This window comes from Perognathus longimembris, chromosome 22 (genome assembly GCF_023159225.1).
Source record: "Perognathus longimembris pacificus isolate PPM17 chromosome 22, ASM2315922v1, whole genome shotgun sequence".
NCBI lineage: Eukaryota > Metazoa > Chordata > Mammalia > Rodentia > Heteromyidae > Perognathus > Perognathus longimembris.
In genome coordinates, this window is record NC_063182.1 from 37,387,518 (window position 1) to 37,410,321 (window position 22,804).

A 22,804-nucleotide genomic window follows, 5' to 3' on the forward strand; every position below is an offset into this window, starting at 1 on the left:
ACATTGGGTATTACTAACGTAGCAAACACAAACTAGAGACATTCATAAAGTTAGTGCTTGTGGCAAACTGGAGCTAAGCAATTAAGAATTGCCTCATTCTACACTATTTATAGGGAATTAGTTTCTCTTCAAAAGATTTCTACTCACTTTGATTTAGAAAGTTTATTTTTATTCTTCCATAGATTTTCCTCTGGTGTAATCCTTGAGGTGTCTGTAATAATCCTCTGATCCAGAAATTAAAGGCAATGAGGAGCTTTTCTTAGTTCAGGTTTTCTGTGTTAACTCTGGAATGTACTTCACCATAAGATGATGTATCTTTCTAGCTGCACCCTTTTCTGAAGAATATTCACTTCCATAATCCTGCTGGAGATCAAGTGATTTTGTATGAGAAAAAGAAACTGGAGGCAGAGTATGACATTATGAACATTTGGAATTTTCCAGAAGGTCTTGAACTTAAGTGGAAAGTAGGAAAGTTTTCTCCTTGTGCTCTACAAGGTCAGCAACTGTCTTTATCTGAACATATGGTAGAGTGGACCATAGGAACCACAGAAGTGAGTTGGATTTAGTTGTATATATATATATTATATAAATTGTGATAATTTACATATATAAAGTTACATATATATTCATATTGGTTGGATACCAACAACTTACTCCTTGAATCCTACCTATTCTGGTGGCTGAAATATAAATATCATGCTTTGGCATCAGTCCAAGCAGAAACACCTGTGACACTCTTATCTTCATTTAACCACCACAAAAAAGCAATTTGGGGTGCTGGTGGCTCCTATCTGTAATCCAAAGTTTTCAGCAGGTTAACATCTTCACATCTAAGCTCACAGATTAGTTTAAAGCCTGACCTGGGAGAACAATCTGTGAGATTCTTATCTCAATTGCTCACTAAAAGATCAGGTGGAATTGTGGATCAAGTGGTAGAGTGCTAACCTTGTGCAAACAAAGCCCACTGACAGTGTCCAGAGCTTCAATTCAAGCCCCAGGATAGGCACCACAATGAAAAAGAAATCCAAAGTTCCTTATGTTTATTTAGAATACGGTCATCGAATATAAATTGCATATTTCTTAGCACATTTCTCACATTGTGACAGAGTACCTGAAGAATCACTTTAGGTGGCATAAACGTGTATCTTGCTCCCTTCTGTGGAGGTCTCCTTAAATACGTAGTTGGCCTGGAAATTAGGCATGTTCTGTGAGAGGAATCATAGAAAGAACTGTGGCCACTGGAAAAGTCAGAAGCAGATACTATGCGTATGAGGTTCACATAACCCTATAAAAGGAAATCTGTGCATTAAAAAAAATTTTTTTTTGTCCCTGTGTGAGTTCCTGAGATTAATACACAGAAGGCATGAGCATTGGTCTGGCACAGCAAACTGCTGACAGGTATTTGCTTTGTTCTTTTCTGCTGTGGTGCTGGTTCTATTCCCTTCCTCTTTGCCCCTCCCTTAACAGAACCTAGGTCTTGGTGGGGCACAGAATATCAGCCAAGGTACCCAGGCCCAGTTGGACTTCTTTCCTCCCTGATACTGCCCTACTCCTGTACACAAACAAGATGAAACTGTTGGCCTTTGGATTCCCCCTAGACAATAGGGCCTCAAGCTCCTAGAGATGGCCATGGTTGGGTAGATGTTGGGCTAAGGCCTTTTAGAATTCTTAGGTACCCTGATGTAGCTGTCTTCCCAGGACTGCAGCCCACAGAGTGGCCTCCTGACACTAATTTCCAGATGACACTCCTTTTGCATCAAGAGCAGACTATAAGCAGGTGAAGGTTGTCTCACAATTTGTTTGGGTTCTCTTGCCAGTTTGGAGGAGAAGCACTTGTATACTCTTTCCCCAGGACCTCCAGTTTCACCCTTCTGAGTTGGAACCACTCAGAGTCTGTTCCACCTGAGTACTGCCTCTGAGCTCAGAAGCTCTTTCTCTGATGGTCCCTCACTCCTTAGGGCTGTTTAAGCATGCAATGCCCCTATTCCAATGATGAGAGCAGCTTTATAGAAGCTAGCACTGACTTTATTGACACCCAAGCCACAGATGCCCACTGGGAAACTCCAGGGTGGCCAGCACCTCCATAGGGTAGCAGTGCCTTCAATGAACATAAAGCCCACTCTTAAGGATTTGGTGTCTGGTTAGCCAGAGAAGGAAGGGCAGATGGCTGCCTTAGCAGGACTTGGTTCTAGCTCCCTCGGTAGGTGGTGTATGACCAGGGGCTCAGTAGCAGAGGCACGTGGAACTTCTGAGTTTCATTTGCAATGTTGAAAACAACCTGGGAGAAGCAGAAAACAGTGGAGGACCACAGCACACAAACTGCCTGACCCCAGTGCTCCCTGGTGGAATTCAGTAGCCTAGACTATGGGACTGGTAAGCTAGTCTTGTGGTGTGGACTGGAAATGTTCTGAGGGCTAAAGGTAGTGTGAATGTTTCCTGGGCTTGCTGGATGGGCAATAAGCCAGGTGCTTTGAAGCTTCAGGGGGAGGTTTTGTGGCAAAGCCCTGAGAGCTGCAGGCTGGACTCAGGTGACAACTTGTCTACAAAGCCTGATACAGGGAGCAACTCGGGCAAGGAGGTGTCATCTTGAAGTTTAATGATTCCTCGGGTCCCAGGACACCTTTCTTCTGTGAGGGCAAGCAGTGAGCTCACCAGTCTACCATTGCCCTGCCCTCTGAGGAATAGGACCAGTGTCTCCACGACCCACATGAGGCCTTGCAAGCAAGCTTGGCCTGCACATCAGTGAGTCAAGGACCTCCCCCAACTCCCATAGCTCTCACCTCCACATATGGGTAGAAGCTCTCCTGGCCCCTTTTCTTCCAGTAATCCTCAGTGTCGAAAGACAGTTTGTAGGTGCCTGGCTTCATTTGACCTGGTGTCAGGAGTCCAGGGCAGCGGCCATCTGTGTCTGTGTAGCTGGGGAGAAGATGGGCTGCAGAGAAGGCACAAAGAGCCACCCTTCCCCAGTTGTGGATTTGCAACCCCAGATAAATCTCTCATCTTTGTGAGTAAGCAGAAACAGTGGACTGTTTCTAGGGACACCACTGAATTGCCTATTTGGGGAACCACCAAGGCAGAGGAGCAATTGGGCAACAAAACCTCTCAGACTGTATACACTAGAAGTAATAATTGTATTTGACATTTTCTTTATGCATAAGTATGTTTATTAACAAAATGTGAAATACAGCATGTCTAGTTTTATAACCTGTATTTTACACAGTATATTGTATGTTGCTATCTCGGGCAGTAACTATCTAATTCTACCCACAATACATGGAGGATTAACATGGAATGGGCTGATCTCTCGCTCTGCTTTAAAAAAAAATTTGCATGTATGTGAGGGTACTGGTGCTTGACCTCACTGTGAGTACTGTCTCTTAGTTTTTGTGTCCATGGCTAGTGCTCTACCACTTGAGCCACAGCTCTACTTCATCTTTTAGGTGGTTAATTGGAGGTAAGAGTCTCTCATAAACTTTCCTGTTTGGGCTGTTCTGAAATTGTGAGTCTGAGACCTCAGCCTCTTGAGTAGCTAGGATTTCAGGTGTGAGCCACCTGAATCCAGGGTTCTGGAGACCTATGGTCCTCAATGTGTCTCCCACAGTGATTTAGAAAGAACAGAGTATGGGCTTGGAATGTGGCTTAGTGGTAGAGTGCTTGCCTAGCATGCATGAAGCTCTGGGTTCAATTCCTCAGTACCACATACACAGAAAAAGCAGTGTTGTGGCTCAAGTGATAGAGTGCTAGCCTTGAGCAAAAGAAGCTCAGGGAGGGCTGTAGAGAGCTTGTCTTGCATGCATAAAGCCCTGGGTTTGATTCCTCAGCACCATATAAAGAAAAGGCTAAAAGTGGTGCTGTGGCTGAAGTGGTAGAGTGCTAGCCTTGAGCAAAAAGAAGCCAGGGACAGTGCTCAAGCCCTGTGTCCAAGCCCTAGGTCTGGCGGAGGAAATAAAAAAAAAAGAAAGAAAGATGTTATCTTGCCACTTGCCCCCCCCCCCCGGCTTTTGTGAAGGGATGGATGGGAAGGGGGCAGTAAGACATTTGGACATGATCCATTGAGTAGGAGTCTCTGACTCCAGCCCTGTTCACTTTCCCATTCCTGGTTAGAATTTTGGAAACCAAGGTTGCCTGCTTCAAGGTGAGTGTTCTGGGACCCCACTCATGGGAACCCCAGGGGCATAGGCCAGCCTATGTGGGCTTGGGAACCCTGAAACTGGAATGGCAAGTATAGCAGAGCCTGTACTTGGGCTACTGGCAGGGTTCAGAGCCCGGGCTTCAGTGAACATCAAAGCTGATGAGCACAGTGCTTGATGAGCCTGGCTTGAAATTCCAGTAGTCACCTCATCACTACTGCCTCAGTCTTCCCACCTATAAAAAGGAAAATTACACCACTGGACTACAAGATGAATGGTGAATAAAGAAAGCAGGAATAAATGTATTCAGTGTGCATCCTGGCACAAACTTATAGGTTAATCATGGCTATGTAATTAGTGTTCAGATGCCACCTCTGCCTGTAACTCAGCAGTTCTCTCCAATAGCTCTCGAAAGAGGTGCAAACACCTTCTCAGTAGGCCCAAGGGTCTGTGAGACTGCTGAACAGAAAAGATGTTTCAGACACTTCATAGCATCCTTCAGAACTATAGCTTTTGTTACTATCTGCCTTATCTCATGAAAAAACTGAGGCTCAGAGAGTCAGTAGGCCTAGGCTGTGAAGCCAGACCTTGAGCCCAGGCAATGCGCTTCCATGGCTAAGAGGACAGTGGGGTACAGCAGCCAGCTCTGTCCTCCAGCCCTTAGCATCTGTGCTCCTGGCTGTAAGGTAGGGTCCTGCACTGAAGGTCACGTTCTCTGGATACCTCCTATGAAGCCAGGGCGTGCCTTTTACCTCTTCCTCAATTCTGTCCACTGCTGGGTGAGGTCTTCCAGCCTGGATAAACGAAGGCAGAGGCCCTGAGCCGGGAGCCCCGAGGCGATGTCTAGCACATGTGTGGTCAGCGGGCTGCTCTTGGACTCCATGCTACTGCCCTGGGCAAAGAACAGACAGTTCCTGTGGGCCTGTGTTCCTAGGCTCAGCCTGAGTCCACAGGCTGTTAGGAGAGCAAACAGTCCCAACTGCCCCGAGGGAAGGCTAAGGTCAAAAGTCACTGAAGTTGTCTGGCTGGCAGGAAGAGGTGCCCAGTTCCCAACACTGACCTATGTCCTTCCAGGGTCCCCCGGCCCCCACTCCTCCCCTGCCTCTCAGGTCCAGCTGGGTAGTGGTGGTCTCTTACAAGCCAGCCCTCCTCATTCCTTGGTTCGTGGACCCCTAGGAGCTTCACCCCTCCTTTCCCACCCCGCAGTCCCTGAGGATCCAGGCCACCAAGCCCACTCTCCACCCTTGCCTGCCGGGAGCTCAGTTGTCGCTGTAGCATCAGCAGCCGCCGGGCGCCCGGAACCCCAGTCCTTCCCGGAGACTCCAGTTTGTGCGCTGCCCTCGGGCTGGGAGGTCTCTCAGCCGGGCCACCGTGTCCCCCTCCTGCTGCAGTGCCCGGGCTGTCCCAGTGACCACTCCCCGAGCCTCAGCCCCAGCCGCCCGCCCGCCCCGCCCCTCCCACAGGGCTGGTGTCCGCCAGCTTTCCCGCCTGGGCTGCCCGGACGTCCTTTTCTGGGAGTTCTTAGTAGGGCTGACAACATTTCTTGTTTTGGCTACCTCTGCAGTCATGTGACCGGGCCTCCGTTTCCCCTCCGGTACAACGGGGCGAGTGCCCGGGACCAGGCTGAGCTCCTCCGCTCCCCCTCTCCCTGCTGACTGGGCCAAAGAGCCGGAACTGCAGCTGGGACACCAAGCCCTGACTGCCTGGTCTGACTTGCATTAAAACCACATCTTACGACATTCTATCAGTCTAGTATTATTACACTGCACTTACAGCGTAAGTGTAGTGCTGGTGGCTCAAGCCTGTAATCCTACTTGCTCAATAGGCTGAGATCTGAGGAGCCTGGTTAGAAGCCAGCTTGGTGAAGAAAAGACAAAAGACAAAGGATGGGGTTCGGGAGGACTGCAGCTCCAGTTTGTAGCTCAAGACTGTAACCCCGATTATTTTTAACTTCCAGCTTTTATGCAGATTAGGAACCAGGGAATAGCATAGGGTTACCTAAGTGTAAGAAAACAAGAAAGCCTTGAAGTCGGCAATAACAGGTGGCAGGAATGACAAAATAAGGTTGAATAGTTAGCATAAATCAGACTCTTGTGTTGTCTTTTAAGTAAGCCTTATCCTTGCACATTTCTTGAGATAACACCATAGCCAGAGGTGAGGATGAGCTTTGCTGCCGGCTCAGCTCCCAACACTACTATGCGAGATTTGTATTATCATATAAAAAAAGAACAGGAAAATGTACAGAAGTTAAAATTTTTTCTGAGTCATAAGAGTCATGTACTACACAAACAAGATTCAGAGGGAAGGGTGACATTGCAGTAACTGCTTGCATCAGGTTTTAAGATATTTTTGCTATAATGATTACTTTTTATAATTAAAATGACACAGAAGTGTTAATTTCTTTAAGAAAAAGGAACTTAGAAATGTAATACGAAAATTTTGGCCTGAAATAGACCTCAGCAAATTTTTGTCTATTTTTTGCTTTTGCTGATAAAGTGTCATTTTAGTATTAACATTTTAAAGTTACAATGTATGTACAGAAATATTTGTAACTGTACATGAGCTTCATTTTGACTGAATGATCTCTTTCAAAAGTACAGAAATTTAATGCTTTACAAATGTAAAAACATATTTGAAACAAAGAATATATATAAGTAATTAAGAATGGGTATCCAGGGCTGGGAATATGGCCTAGTGGCAAGAGTGCTTGCCTCCTACACATGAAGCTCTTGGTTCCATTCCCCAGCACCACATATATGGAAAATGGCCAGAAGGGGCACTGTGGCTCAGGTGGCAGAGTGCTAGCCTTGAGCGGGAAGAAGCCAGGGATGGTGCTCAGGCCCAGGGTCCAAGGCCCAGGACTGAGCAGAGAAGAGGACCTGAGTATAAGCCTCAGGACTGGCACACAACACACACACACACACACACACACACACACACACACACGACAGGAACTTTCTGGGCAGAGTTTTGGGGCTTAACAAATTTGCAATGAAACATGAAAATGAGATTGCATCAAACTAAGAAGTTCCTGCACAGCAAAAGACATAGTTACTAAGCTAAAAAGGCAGCCTACAGCATGGGAAATCTTTACCTTTTGATAAGAGCCTAATATCGAGAATATACAAGGAGCTAGCCCCCCCATTAATTAACCAAGAATAATGGGGAAAAGGGCTAAATAGAAACTTATCAGAAGAAAAAGTAAGAATGGCCTCTTAACACATGAGAAAATGTTCAACATCCCTATCCATAAAGAAAATGCAAATGAAAACTATATTTAGTGGGAAAAAATGAAGAGGGAGTAACACTGTTCAACAAGAAATGTATTCATTACCTTATGTAACTGTAACCCCTCTGTACATCACCTTTACATTAAATTTAATTAAATAAAAACACTATGTTTAGATTTCATCTCACCCCACTTAGATTGGGCAGCATAGAGAAAACGAGCACTAAAAAAATCTTGGTAGGGATTCTGGGGGGAAAAGGAACCCTGGTGCACTATTGGAGGGGATATAAACTAGTGAAACCACCTGGAAGGCACTTTGAAGATTCCTCAAAACACTAAATATAGAACTTCCCGATGACCTAATGATAGCACTTTGGGGCATCTACCTAGAACATTGCAAGTCATGATATGGTTAAGACACTTGAACATGCATACTGCTTATGGCACTATTCATGACAGCCAAGGCATGAAACCAGGCCAGATGCCCTACAATGGATCAATGAGTCAAGAAAATAAGATATTTGGATACAGATAGATAGATACAAATTTTACTCATCTGCTAGAAAGAAAAATGTTGTATCATTTTCAGGGAAACAGAAAAATTATGGTAAGTGAAGTAAGTCAAGTTCAGAGAGACAAACATCACGTTTTATTGTTGTTGTTGGTAATGGGTCTTGAACTCAGGGCCTGGGCACTGTTCCTGAGCTTTTTCACTCAAGGCTAGTGTTCTTCCACATGAGCCACAGCACTATTTCCGGTTTTCTAATATTTAATTGGAGATGAGTCTCATAAAAGCCGAGTCAACTTTTAAAGAAGTGTTTGTGAAAATATTAAACAATAAAGTCAGTAACACAAAACTATGCAAGGCCCTAACAAAAAGATTTGTGTGTACTGTTAAAAAGAAATCAGTTAATGTACTCTTTACCTGACTTATGCAAGTGTAACCCCTCTACACATCACTTTTATAATAACAATAAAAATACAGTTTCCATTTCTGCGAATTGTATATGGAGCAGTTATTTGTAGCTTTTCATTGTAATACTAAGTATCCTCTCAACGTAAGCATTCTTTTGCTCTGGTTTATTCAGATAGGTTTGTGTTTTGGTTCTGAAACCTTGTACTGCTCATCAAGTTGGAATATTTTTGACATTAGACATTTAAAACATGAAAAATATGAATAAATTGTTGCAGCAGGGTCTTGATAATTTAAAGGATAGATCCTTCCCAGCTTTACCACAGTTGTTCTGTGAATGAATTTCTAGTACTACTTCTTGGAAATTTTCTGAAACAGAATCTCCCAGTGCAGGGGATTGTCCTTGGGAATGTAGTGTGTGCCTGGTGATATGTTATTTTATGTGGCAGTGGCTGGGGATGGAGTTGGGTAAACAACTGTAAAACAAAACAAAAACAACTGTAGAAAACGGCAAGGTTCAGCTGACAGCTCTTAAACAGAAGTAACCTCATTGTCTTTCCTTCTTATACATATTACCAATGAAAACGGATTTCTACAGCTCAGATGGTTTTGTGGAAAGACTTGAAAAGATCATTTGAAACCATTAACAGTTGGAGAACTAACACGCACACCTCCCCCTAAGATTTCCCACCACAAATGTACTGAGCACTATGGAGAGACGCTGTGGATATGTTTCTAAACTAGAAATGTCTTCTGAAAGCCAAGCCTTCCTAGAGTTGGAAGAGCAATGCCTGCCTGAGGCTTTCTGGGCTCGCACTGAACATGGAAAGAGACTTGGCTCTCCATGGGGATTCTTATTTCTTTCTCTGTTACAAACCCATCTTCTTCACCGGGCATTAATATTTGTTTTCACCTGTTTTGCATAAAAGGTAGGACAAAGTACTGTGGGGTAATCAATGCACGGTTCACTGTTGTAAGGTCTTCTCCCGGAGGGCTACTTGCGGATAGAAGCCCCTCCTGGCTGTCTCCTCCAGGTTACCTAGGTGACCCGCACACCTGGGGGCGGTGGCCTCCCCGCCCCCGAGGTCACATCCGGGCCCCACAGAAGGCCTCGCCCGGGGGCGGCTCGCTGTGTAACAGCTGGCTGCCTGCAGACTGCTAATGCTCTGATAAACACTCCAAGATTCCATCCTTAAGTATGTGGCTTCTCAGATAATTTGCACATATCTAACAGTATGTCTGGCGTTAGGTTGGTTGTTAATGTCAATAAGGACTGATGGTTGCAGGGCTACTCAGAGTGGGCGTCAGCATATAGATTTAGCTATGGTTTGGAAATAGATTAGGCAGGTGTTGTGTTTTCCATTAACTTTACAGAGCAGGTTAGTGTTAGGGACTAAGTTAGGGTTAGGCTCACTATTACAGAAAGATAGTAAATGATGGTTTAGGAATGGCTTAGGGAGTGGGTTAGGGAATGTGGTAGACAAAGGATGGGGTTAGGGAGCCTGTTAGGGAAGATTTTAGGATCAGGGTTTAGGAAGGGTTGAGGATTAGGGAATGGGTGAGAATTAACTGTGTGGCATGAGTTTGAGTTATGAGATGTGTTATGGAGTGGTTTACAAAACAAGTTATGGACTAGGTAAGGATTAAGAACGTGTTAAGGGGCTAGGGTGAGTGTTGGCAATGTGTTCAATATGAATGTGTTAGTTACACAACTATGGATTTTGGTTAGTGAATGTCTTAGGGTGAGGCATAAGGTTGGTGAGTAGCTTCAGGTGTGGGTTTAGGTTGGAGCATGTTAGGGTGTGAGTACTGCCTAGAGTCACTTGTGTGCACGATGGGGATCCATGTTAGGGTATGGGGTAGGGTTGAAGCTGTATTACAGTTAGCGTACATGTGAGTGTAGGGTTATGGTTACGGTTAGGACATGTGTTTTGGTATGGGGTAGGAGATAGGGCAGGGGTTAGAGTCTGACTGGCCTCAAGATCCTCACCAGGGTCTTGCTTTACTAGCCCTGCTCTTTCCCATGCCCTCCTTTCCGGTGTCCCAGGGTTTGTCTTCCCCCTGTATTTGTCTTCACCTTGTGTCTCCCATTTATTATGCAAAAAAGTCGATTTCCTCTCACTGAAAGGCCTACTTTTGTGTAAGCATACAATTTAAAGCTTAAGACGATGGGTCCTAGCTTTGAGCAAAGCCCATCTGTACTCTCAGAAATACCTCACAAGAACCTAGATAGGTGAGGATGAAGCTGTGAGGATAGGTTGTGGTTTCCCGTCGACGGTGTCATCCTGCTTAAAGGCCCTGTACTCTTCCCTACCATAATACGGCACCTGCTAGGGTGACCCAGCCCCTTGGGTGGTCTGGTTCTCTATGGTTCACCTCTCAGGAGCAATACAGTGATGGCGGGTTTGGTCTGTGGAGAATAGTTGGTGCAGTTGCTGTTACCCCAAAGGACCAGTTTCCTTTTTTGTGGTGTTAGGCCTAGATTTTGGGTCCCCAAAGACCACCAAGGAGCCGATTCTGAAGCAAATGCAAGTCTATTGTAAGTTCGAGCCTGGACTTTCAACTGCCTCCCACATAGCCGATCTGCATTGAGAGCCCAGACCCTCAGATAAGCAGAGTTTTTATTGTGATTACTACAGGGGCAGGGTATTTCCAACTTGGCAGATACCTGATTGGATGGCATTTAAGCAAGTTAGTCTTGTCCTATTTCTATTGGCTATCTACCCTTTCAGTTATCTGTTTTGGCTTTGATAATGGGAACTGGCCTTGATATCAGGAACTGACAGCAGGGGGTCACATGGCACTGAGGCTGGGCGTTAATGCGTGGGGTAGAGCAAGTCACAAATGGGTTAAGCAAGCCATTTACAGAAGCAGAATTCTGCTGTCAGGCTGACCTAGTACCAACTTTATTTTAACAATTGCTACCGTGTTTTCCCATTACCACTAAGCAAGCTTGAGTGGGCTAAAACAATCCAGTACTCAGTAATACGTAAACTAACCCAACAATTACCATGGTATTTCTACTACTATTATGGTTATTTCTATAGTCCATGACTATGATCATTTTTTACTGTCTTTTACCGTGGTTGATACCTAGGTAGAGAGGGGAACAAGGGCTCCCTATATTTTTAAATGTCAAACTACAAAAAACTAGTCTCATGGGTGGGAGTACAGCCCTCTAGCATGGAGTCATCACCAGGGTTTAGAAGCTGTTATAATTGTAACACTAATACATATATTTAGTCACTCAGGTTCTCAGATTAGCCTTTACAGTGGCAGGGCCTCATGTGCCTCCACAGATGTATCCTGACTTTGTTTCCTGTCCTGTGTGTATACTGGGATAGGTATCCACTTTCTGTTGCTGCTTCTAGAAGGCTGAGGGCAGCTCTTCCTCCGGTGTCTTCCCTGGTTTTGGCACCTATAAACATTTGCACCCTGGTGCAGACTACTGAGCTAGGGCTGGGGAGCAGAAAGGGACTTGGAGGGACTCCAGTTCCTGGACTGAGACCAGGATGACATCTTCTGAGGGATATAGAGTCTTGTGGGTATTGGTGACACTTCAGCAGTGGATTTGGACATGAAAAAGCTTCCTAGAGAAGAGCAGGCTGCTGTTGTCAGAGTGGGTCCCAGCATGCTGCCTGAATCCTCACCTGCACCCTGTCATCTGCTTCAGGCCTGGGCAGGGGCTGATAGAGGCTCTCTACAGCCTGCAAGGAACTCCTGGCCAGGAACCTGGGAGGCCATCACACTGCTTACCTATAGCCAGTGCACCCCTGGCAGTCCTCCTGCCTGGTTGAGGAGGAAGGCACAGGGCCTGTCCACCCAGGGGTTCCTGAGCTCCAGGGATGATGTGTTGGCAGCAGAGGGCAGGTATGGGGGTGGGGCAGGAGAGGTGGGAAGCTCTCTGTCTGCCTTCCCCAGGAGGACTGGATCCCTTTCTCCTACCATGCTGCCTCTTCCAGAGTCAGGGGGAGGCAGCAATGACTACTGCATTGTAGGTTGCTGCGGTGAGTTATATCTGTCTGTGTTCCACATGGAGAACTCGAGGCCCATTCCAGGCCTGTGGTCTTTCCTATATCCAGCAGAGCCCAGATACCCAGCAAAGGGCTACTTGTAAGGAAGTTGGCCACAGTCAGAGGTGCAGACTGCTTGAGGACTCAAAGTGCATTTTCCTTTCTCCCATTCTGGGCAGGCAGCAGGTTCTCTCTGACCTGTCCAGCTGCTTCATGTCCACATTGAGGAAAGTGAATTAATACCCCTGTTTCTGAGTGTTGGTGGGCCTTGGCCTCCTGAGAAGGTCACTTGCACACTGTACAGAAGCCCTTTATCAATCCTCAGTTCTGTGGGGAAGGGTCCCTACCCTTAACATCCTGACACCCAGCCTCTTTCCTCCTTTTTCCCCTTCTGGTTTTGCCTCAGGCCCCTCTGAGAAGGGTGTGGATAAACATCCTGTTCTATGCTTCCCCCTTTAAAGGCCCAGCCCGGGCTCTGTTGACACAGGTGAGATGCCATGACCAGGTGGAACAGCCTCTTCATGCATCTTCCTGAGTCACATTCCAAACTGAGTTTACAAGGGATGTCTTGTCTCTTCCAAAGTGTAGATGACCAAGCTCTGGGTCCTGCTGATGCAGCATCATCAGGATAGAGGCTTACCAGATTCAGAAAGTTATACCTCTTACTCGTCTTAATTTTCCCACTGCCCCTGAGATTGAGAGCTGAGGCCAGGGATGGCAGACAGACTGAAACGACCCCCTGGCAGTAGCCATGGCCTGTGAAGGGTTATCTTGAGGGAGGTACACATGTTCTGGAGAGAGTGTAGAAAGAACAAGACATTTCTGTGTTATTTCCCTAGGGTTGCTATGACAAGGCACTGCATACTGGGAACTCTGTAGATGTTTCACAGCTCTGAAGTCCAGCAGTGTGGTAGCAAGGTGTATTATAGGCCACATTCCCTTGTGAGGTGCCAAGGGTATGGTGTTTTTCCAGGTCTTGTCTTGGTTTCTAAATCTGTTAGGGAATAGCGTAGTTTGTAGAGTAACTTTCCTGGATGCATTTCTGTGACTGAGTTTCCACCTGTTTTGTTTTGCAGTCCTAGGCCTTGAACTCAAAGCAAGAGCACTGCCCCTGGCTTCTTTTTGCTCAAGGCTAGCACTCTGCCACTTGATCCCCAGTGTCACTTCTCGCTGTTTTCTATGTATGTGGTGCTGAGGAATCAAACTCAGGGCTTCATGTATATGAGGCAAGCACTCTTGCCACTAGGCCGTACTCCCAGCACCAGTTTCCACCTTTTAAGGGGCACAATAATAGTGATTTAGAGTGGAAGTGAGGGAACAGAAGACACTGTACACAAGAAAGCACAAAAAACGTGACTTAGGGATGACCCTAACAACACTTGCCAAGAGCCCATTTCTGTATATGATCACATTCATAGGAGGTACTGGAGAACTTTCACGTATGAATTTAGGGGACACACCCATTACAATGCCACTCTCATTCCGTAGGCAGATCCCTGCTGACCCTGAGTACTGGACTTTGAGTGATACAGTGATGTATTTCAGTGAGTTCTGGGGACACTAAGGTTTGGAGCAGGATCAGACAGAGCCTAGTCTGTCTCTGGGCACTGAGACATTGGGATACCTCCTTGGGACTTGAAGTTTCCCTGTGACCTGGGCAGAAAGTAGTTGCAGCTAGAGGGCTCCCTAAGGCCAAAGCTTTTCCTAGCTGAGGTAGGTATTGCTCTTGTGATCTGCAGAGACCACAGAATTTCCTGGTGAACCTCGGTGGCCAGATCCTGGTCAGTGGGAGTAAAGCATGCCCAGAATAGGTCTTTAGCATCCAGTGTGGGAGAGGTATGGGCAGAAGAGAGGAGTAGGCATCCTCATGTGTAACCAAGTGTAAAACACAAGTGCGGATCCACTTCCAGGGCCCAGCCTCTGGGAGGCTCTGGCTAGTGAGGCTCCAGATGCTTCACATAGAATCTGCCACTTCAGGGCCAGACACAGGTGACCCCCCCCCCCCCAGATCTGTAGTGTTCCCACCCACCCCATGTGGCCAGTTAAAATGTCTCTTTTGACCTTAGTCTTAAAAGGACCCCACCTCTTAGATGAGAAATGGGGGCTCTGTTTCTCCCACAGATTTTTCCTATTTCTTGCTGAAGTATAAACTCCCCAACACTGCATTAGCTCTTGGTTTTGTTATTGGTTCCATAGTTTGTAGAGGGAGAAAGAATCTCATTTGTGTCAGATATGAGTAACAATGGGAAGAGAATTCATCCTAAGTGTATTCTGGGAACTCAGTTTTCAAAGATTGAAGTAAAGTTCACATGATACAGAAGGACTTGAACATTTTAGTGATGCACACTGCCCATGTTGTGTGTCTATTTGTCCTAGATACTGGCTTATTTCCATTGAATTGCTGTTGTGCATAATGCTGCTAAACATTTATCTAGTTACACATTTCTGTGTGAATGTTTTCACTTGTGTCAGTATATGTAGGAATAGAATTGTTGGATCCTATGGAAATTCAAGTGTTAGCTTTTGTTTCACATGTGCCAAACTGTTGTCCGCAGCTGCCACACATTTTCCCATTACTATGATCAATATCCACTTTTTTATTTTTTGTCACCAATACTTGATCATTTTTACATGTTTTTTCTGTTTCTGAATTGATGTGGTTTTGATTCTTATTTCCCTCATGGGTAAATGATGTTGAATGAGTTTTTTCTTTTCTTTTTTTTGGGGGTGGGTGGGTGGTAGGGTTTCACTGTGTGGCCTTGAACTCATGATCTTCATGGCACACCAGAACTCATGATCTTCAAGGCACACCAGATGGCTGCAATCATCCAACAGAGCATGGGGCAACTTGATTTTGGGGTCTTGCTCACCTTTGGATTTGCTAGGGTATATATATATATATATATATATATATATATATATATATATATATATATATAACACACACACATATGTATATATACATATATGTATATATGTATATACATATATGTACACACACACACACACACACACACACATATATATATATATATATATATATGAAGGCTTGTGTGAAGCCACTGGTGTTGGAGGATCACTGAATCTGTGCAGATAGCCACGCCATGTCCATCCCAGGAGACATGGAGGTGGAGGCTCACAGTATCTGGCTGTAAGGAGATGCTGTCCATCTGGAGCACAACCTGCAGAAGGGCATCCATGAGTGTCTAGCCTCTACCGGTGCCCACTGAGCACTGAAGCTTCAGAGGCTAAACAGAAGAGGTCAGGAAAGGCTATTGTGATGTTTGGGCTGGACAAAGCTGAAGCGTGGAGATTATTTGGTGCTATGGTGGGTGATAGAAAATCCACTAGCCATTAAAGAAGAGTCCGGTAAATTGAACTGCTTCAAAGGAAATCAGTACAAACCTCCTAAGATTTCCAGGAAGAGAAGTTGCCAAAATCTCCAAAGCACCCAGGATAGGCTGCCAAACCCTCCAGAGACAAAGCACCCGTTAATTCCTAAGAACGGAGATTCAATAAATATATAGTAAACCACTGAATGACCTGAGAGACACACAGTCCAAAGATTTGAACAAGGAAAGAAATGTGACTACTTGTTGAATCTCCATAGTGTATTTTAGGTATTAGTAAGGAAACTGCCCAGTAGTTCTGAGTTCATCTACCATTTCTACCTTCTATACTATATTTTAGGGTTGGCTATTGAATCATGGCCACTCACATGTGCTAACCAAGTCTTGAATGACTTTTATATTTTGTTAATTTCCACATTCTCAGTCTAAAATTTGGGAAGCCATTGTAGAATTAAAACAGATATCTTATGCTATGACCCATTTGTTCTACCTTTAGGTATTTCCCCAATAGTTGGACTCTGCCCTATGCTCAGTGACTCCCTGGGTGCTTCAATGAGAAGGCACCAAAGAGACTGTCAGTAGGAACCTGTGCAAATTGTCCATCGGGAGTCAGAGTGGGGCTCTATGGCGCTGTCCCAAGTGCTATGGCGCCCTCTGCTGTTTTCTTGGAAAAATGACAGGTGTGACATGTAAATGTGTGAAACAGTGTTTTTTTCCCCCTTAATTCTGTGTGTGTGTGTGTGTGTGTGTGTGCTGTTAATAGGGATTGAATTTAGGACTTGGGTGCTGTTCTTTAGCTTTTCTACTTTAGATTGTGCTGCAGTGCTTGAGCCACAGCCCGTCTTCTGGCTTTATTTTGTCTAAGTGTGTGTGTGTGCTAATAGTTTTTTTGTTTTGTTGTTGTTGTTTTTTGTGCCAGTCCTGGGCCTTGGACTCAGGGCTTGAGCCACAGTGCCATTTCTGGCCATTTTCTATATGTGTGGTGCTGGGGAATCGAACCCCGGGCTTCATGTATATGAGGCAAGCACTCTTGCCACTAGGCCATATTCCCAGCCCTGTTAATAAGTTTTGAATTTAGGACTTGGGTTCTGTTCTTCAGCTTTTCTACTTAAGATTGTGCTGCACTGCTTGAGCCCCAGCCTGTCTTCTGGTTTCATTTTGTCAAAGTGTGTGTGTGTGTATGTGTATGTGTGTGTGTGTGTATTTATTTTGTCTCTGTGTTTTCCAGCATGAATTTCATCTTTAAAGATCTCCTTACTCTGTTTCTAGAGTATTATTTGGGCAAGCAGGGATGAGGTCAGAGTGAGGGAAGGAAGGAGGCAGGGAGGGAGAGGCAGAGTACAGGTTTTTGCAGTTTATGAGGGAGCACGAAGCTCCAAATAAACTAATCTTGGATGGAAGCTTTTTGTGAAGATAGTGCTTGTTGCATATGAATTCTTGACTATTGTTTTCCATGGCTGTTTGCCTGTCTTCTTGTTTTAAATTTTTGAAAGAAATATTGGTTAATGAAGTCAGGAGAAGATTGAATGTTTTAATTTAAATTCATCCTTCACCAACTAGATTGCTGTAAAGGTCTAACAGAGACCCATGTGATAAAAAAGGTATTTCTCCCTTCTACCTGGAAAATGGAGTAATGAATAAACATCATCAAAAACCCAGCCTGCTTATTCTTGTTTTGCTCTCTGGTATTGTCTGTCTTCCTCTCTGTTCTCCCTCCCCTTGTCCCCTCATCTGCCAAGTCTGATTGTGACAGTAATCTGGGATGAGTGGAAGTGGCCATGTGATGCCCCTAGCCGCCGTCCCTAGCTTAAGCCTGCTTGTGCCATTGTGTTCCATAGTTGTAGGGGTTGGAGAGACCCTGAAGGCTTGTGGACTGTCCTGCACCAGGACCCAAACCAGGCTTCTGGCTCCAGCTCCCAGTCACTGCAGAGACTTTAGATGGTGCTTTCAGTCTAGGCAGGCACAGGCATGGGTGTGGGGGTATTTGTGAAAGTGTGTGGAGAAGTTCGGCCTGCCTCTCTTGTTTATTCCACATTTTACTTGGCATGCCAAGATATTTTGTCTAGTTTTTCGAGCATGCCTTGCCAGCCAGGCAACCACCTTTATACTGAGTCGTGTCCCCTGGTGGTCTCAGTGGACCATCACTGCCCCCAGGCCTGGCGTGAGATGTCCTATTAGGAGCTGGATGGAGGTAGCAGAAGGCAGGAACAGAAAGTGTGGTCTAAATGGCCTTTTCCTGTTTTTCCTTCCATCAGCCCGGGCTCTGATCCCCCTCAACAGAGGAGAGGCCTAAGTGCTGAGGATTGGAATGGTAGGTGTTGGATCTAGGTGTCCAGTCCAATGTAGCAAGGCCCCGCGGGGTGAGCGCCTGGCCCGAACACGGCCCTGAGGGCAATGGTTTTGGCGATGGTGAGGACAAGTGCATTTGCACAGGTCAAGGGTCGACAGTCCTAGGCCCAAATGTGGAGATCCTCACCCCTGACAGTGTCTGTGCCCCGCCCCACTCTGTCTTCCTGGCCCCGCCCCTGGTGGCATCACGGCCCCTCCCCATGTCACTGCCACTGCTCCACCCCTGGTTGCCCCGCTCCAATGCAGAGCTTGGGAGAGGCCCCGCCCCACGTGGAGGGGACCTGAACCTCCCCCTCCACCCTGCTAGGGCGGTACTTCCGGGAAAGGGACCTGAGACGTGGGAACGCCACATCCTTGAGAGCCTAGTGCTGCATGCTGGACTCGCAGGCCTGCGGGCTAGAGGAGAGCGGGGCCAGGCTTGAGGACGGAGGACAAGAGGAGAGCAGGGGCCTGCGGACAGAGGAGGCCAGAGCTCCGGGCCTGTGGACAATGGAGGCCAGGCAGCCGAGCTGTGGGTGGGAGGAAAGAGCCGAGGTCAGCAGAGCCAAGGCCCATGGAGAGCGGACTGGAGCACCTCCTGCCGATCTTGAGGCGACTCTGGGAGACTATCCAAGCGCAGCCAAATAAGCAGAGCATCCTGTCCGGTGCGGCCCGGGGCATGGGCATGGGGTGGGTGTGACAGTGTGTGTGGAGGAGCGTGGCCCACCTCCCTGCTTGCTTGCTTGTGCTCTTCTTGTGGTGGCTTCAGGGTACCCAAGCCCTGCAGGAGGGAAGTCAGGTCTGGTCACTGCCATCTTGGTCACAGACATGTTGAATTGTAGGGTCTGGCATCTCGTCTTCATGGTAGAGGGAGGGAATTCTGACCTCCAGGTGATGGTTGTGCCTGAATTCCTGGAGACAGGGGTGAGCACTTCCCTTATAGGTTACTGAACCAGTCAGTCCAGGGCTTGGGAATAGGAGCTTCCTATTACCCTGTCCCCTGACTTTACCTTATTTAGGCCCAGACAAGCACAGGTGCCATTACACCATACCACACATCTCCGTGTTTGCATCCTGTGTTGTCCCCTGGCTTATCTCTGGTCAACATGGTGTCCCAAATCAGCGCTTGGAGCTCAGTTGGTTTGTTAGTATAGTTTTTGTTTTTTCTTTCTTCTCTGGTGTGTTTCCTAGCAGTGATTAATATATTTGGGGGTAGCAGGCCTTTGTAACAATTGGCTGCCTATAGACTGCTAGCATTTTAATAGACTTCAAGATTGGATCCTTCAAAATGTGGTTTCTCTGATAATTTATATTATAACAGGCCCAAACCAGGCTTCTAGATTCAGCTCCCAGTCACTGCAGAGACTTTAGATGGTGTTTTAAGTCTGGGCAGGCTCAGGACATGGTTGTGGGGGTATTTGTGAAAGTGTGTGGAGAAGTTCAGCCTGCCTGTCTTGTTTATTCCACATTTTACTTGGCATACCAAGGTATTTTGTCTAGTTTTTGGAGCATGCCTCGCCAGCCAGGCAAGCACCTTCATACCGAGTCGTTTCCCATCACTGCCCCCAGGCCTGGCCTGAGACTTGTCCCATTAGGAGCTGGAGGGAGGTAGCAGAAGGCAGGAGCAGAAAGTGTGGTCTAAATGGCCTTTTCCTGTTTTTCCTTCCATCAGCCATGCTCTGATCCCACTGAACAGAGGAGAGGCCTAAGTGTTGAGGATTGGAATGGTAGGTGTTGGATCTAGGTGTCCAGTCCAATGTAGGATGGGCTCAGTGGACCCCAACAAATCTTGGTTAATAGAACATCAACCCCAAGACCCCCAGGTCTTGCATAGGGCATGGAGGTTAGGGTGGAGGGGATGTGTAGAAAATGTTTTTTCCAGATGCCTGTAATCCTATGTACTCAGGAGGCCAAGACCTGTTGATTGCAGTAGGAAAGTCTATGAGGCTCTTTATCACCAATCAACAACAATAACAACAAACCTCTAGTAGAAGCAGAGCTGTGTCTCAAGTGGTAGAGTGCTCATGCCTGAGTTCAAGCCCCAGGACCAGCGGAGAAAGATTTTTGGGGGTGGGAATGTGGCTTAGTGGTAGGGTGCTCACCTAGTATTCATGAAACCCTACGTTTGATTCCTCAGTACCACATACACAGAAAAAGCAGGAAGTGGTGCTGTGGCTCAAGTGGTAGAGTACTACCCTTGAGCAAAAGAACCTCAGGGACAGTGCCTAGACCCCTATTTCAAGCTGTAGGATTTGCAAAAAAAAAAAGATTTTCATTTTTTATCATATAAGTCTTACACACGTTTTTTTTTTATCTTATATAACTCCATAGTTGTTTATTTTGAAAATAGTATTTTCTGAAATATCCTTATAATTTGAGGTGAGCTAATTGATGGTACACCAGAATTACCTGTTTGTCTGGAAGTTTCTAAATGCTGATGAAAGAATAGTTACTAACATATTATTATAGCACACAAACCTAATGGCACCCTGTAATTTTTTTTAAGAAAATGACCCTTTCATTATTATTTTAGAATGGCTACCATATCCATTTACTAATATCTTCAACTTTAAGGTAAATAGTTTAGAAAACATAAAAATGTAAGTACGCTGAAGAGTAACTGCTATTAAACAGTTCTGAACAGGCAGAAAATGTATACTTTCCTTTTTATAGAAAATGTTAAATCTGTAATAGCAGCATTTTATATAAAAGCTGTCTTTGAAAACCCAGATTTTTGTATACACAAAACATTTTTTTTCTTTTCCCTTTACAATATAACAATGTTTACACCGGAGAAAAGGTTTCTTCACATTTTTTCCATCGCAGGTGTCAGTCAGCTTGAGTGTTATCAGTGGGCCCTGAGCTCAAGCTTCTCAGCACAACCTTCAGTCCAACATCATGGCATTGATGACATTCAGATCTTTCATGTATGGATGGGCCACCAAGATCTGGTCGATTTTCCGCCTCTGCTTGGAGTCAGGGAAGATCTTTAGCAGGGCCTCCCTCAGCTCTCTGGTTTCAGCAGAAGATCTCTGTGCTTGCATGGGCAGGTTGTGCTGCACAGTGGGAAGGTTTGGTAGGAGGGGGAAGTGAGACTGCTGAGAGAGCCAGGGGCTAGAAGAGGCTCCCTGAATCTGGGGCAGAGGTTGGTGACTGCACCCTGCAGTTTTTAAAACTTCATGACTGGTCAAATTTGGTTGGACACTTGAGTTGATGTGTATGGAAAACATTCTCTCCACTGACGGAAGGTAACCTGCATACAAGTGAACTTTCAATATAGAATTCAATTCTTAAAGATAAAGTGGCTTAAATTGGAGAAAATAAGCTGACTCCCATGAAATAAACTAAATACAAAGCAACAAGTAGTAAGAATACTAAAGATTTATTCCACCCGTCTTCCTCTTATTTTGTGTTTTTATTTTGTATTTTGAGGCATGTTATAGCCCAGGCTGGCCTTGAACTTATGATCCTCCTGCTTCAGCCTCCCTAGTGCTGGATTTACAGGCACCACCATTCCTTGCTTCTATCTCAAACATACAAGTGTGCTCCATGAGTAAACTGAGTTAAAACGTTTCTGAGAGCAGAGGAGCTGCTATCAGTAGAGCTATTGTGACTCTGTAAGAGCCCAGGTCAGCAAGGTACAAGGTAAGCAGTAGCACTGGGCAGTGCTAGGCATTCAACATGCCAGGTAGGCCATACTGTCCAGGTCTTCCTGAGCTCAGGTCATTATTACTTCTCAGGGTTGTATTTTGTTCTTCCCTATTTCCTTGTTCCACTGTTTGGTAATCAGGAGAAAATGAGAAGTCAATTAACTTCTTGGGTAAATAAAACTAATTTGTCACCTACAATTATGTTTAAGAGTAAGTCAGCTGAAGAAACAACAGGGGCTTGGGGCTAAGGAAAGCTTCTACACTTAGGCACAGGACTAGTCGGTGAGTTGTTGGCATGGCTGTGGGCATTGCTAACCTAGTGGGCCTTCTCTAGGAAGGCCTTGCAATACTGGAGGCCCTGCTGATGGACCAGCTCGAAGTCGGAGTCGTTTCCATAATAGGGATCTTTAATCATGAGTTGTTTTTGTGGATCATAGCTCCCAAGTAGTTCAATTTTAGCTTTGCAGTTTTTAACTTGATTACTTCGTCTTTGGTGACCTGTCTTGCCTTATGGGCTGTGCTAATGTCATGATTTGTTAGGCAGCTCATAGCTCTTGGATCTGGGGCACGACCCACGTTCCAGTCGGAAACAGCACCGCTGTCAATGGCCCAATTATCTGAAAAATTTTGGTCTGCTACAAGTTTTCTGAAAACTGCTTCTATGATGGGTGACTGGCAAATGTTACCTAGACACACAAATATTACGGATTTTGGACTCTGTTCCGCTATCTTCCTGTGTGGTCGCTGGCGCCTACACATTTATTTTTAAACTTTAATTTATTTAAAATTTTTTTCTTTGCCGAATGTGGGGTGTGAATTCTGTGCCTGGGTTCTGTCCTTGAGGTCTTCAGTTGAAGTCTAGTGCTCTACCACCTGAGCCACAGCACCACTTGTGGTTTTCTAGTGGGTCGTTGGAGATAACAGTCTTATGAACTTTCCTGCCTGAGCTGGCTTTGAACCTGGATCCTCTTGTCTCAGCCTCCTGAGTAGCTAGGATGACAGGAGTGAGCCACATTTTATTAGGCATACAAAACTATTTCACTTTCTTTTTAGTGATTTCCAGTGGTATTGTGTTCCAGGGCCTTCCACAAGCTAGGCAAGTACCTCAGCTCTTAGCCCTGGTTCTTTTTATGCTGCCTTTGTAGGCATTTCGGAGAGAAAATGCACAGGGTGTCAGAATAAAATGTGTAG

At 45.7% G+C, this 22,804-nt stretch overlaps 1 protein-coding gene across 1 annotated transcript; it reads right to left on the bottom strand.

The window, feature by feature from the left end:
• Positions 1-2,003: 2,003 nt before the first annotated feature.
• LOC125340071 (5-hydroxyisourate hydrolase-like) lies at positions 2,004-5,037 on the bottom strand. Its single transcript, XM_048331485.1, has 3 exons — positions 4,883-5,037; positions 2,781-2,916; positions 2,004-2,278 (listed from the first exon to the last, which is right to left on the bottom strand). The coding sequence occupies exons 1-3, from the start codon at positions 5,011-5,013 to the stop codon at positions 2,189-2,191; spliced, it is 357 nt and encodes a 118-aa protein (XP_048187442.1). The 5' UTR covers positions 5,014-5,037; the 3' UTR covers positions 2,004-2,188.
• Between the last annotated feature and the right edge of the window lie 17,767 nt (positions 5,038-22,804).

Excerpts from the sequence above, each read along its gene's own strand:
- LOC125340071 (XM_048331485.1), bottom strand. The coding sequence starts at position 5,013 with ATGGAGTCCAAGAGCAGCCCGCTGACCACACATGTGCTAGACATCGCC. Across the intron at positions 2,917-4,882 it reads TGGACAGAATTGAGGAAGAG|CTACACAGACACAGATGGCC; the intron begins GTAAAAGGCACG and ends TCTTCTCCCCAG. Across the intron at positions 2,279-2,780 it reads GCTTCTACCCATATGTGGAG|GTTGTTTTCAACATTGCAAA; the intron begins GTGAGAGCTATG and ends TGCTTCTCCCAG.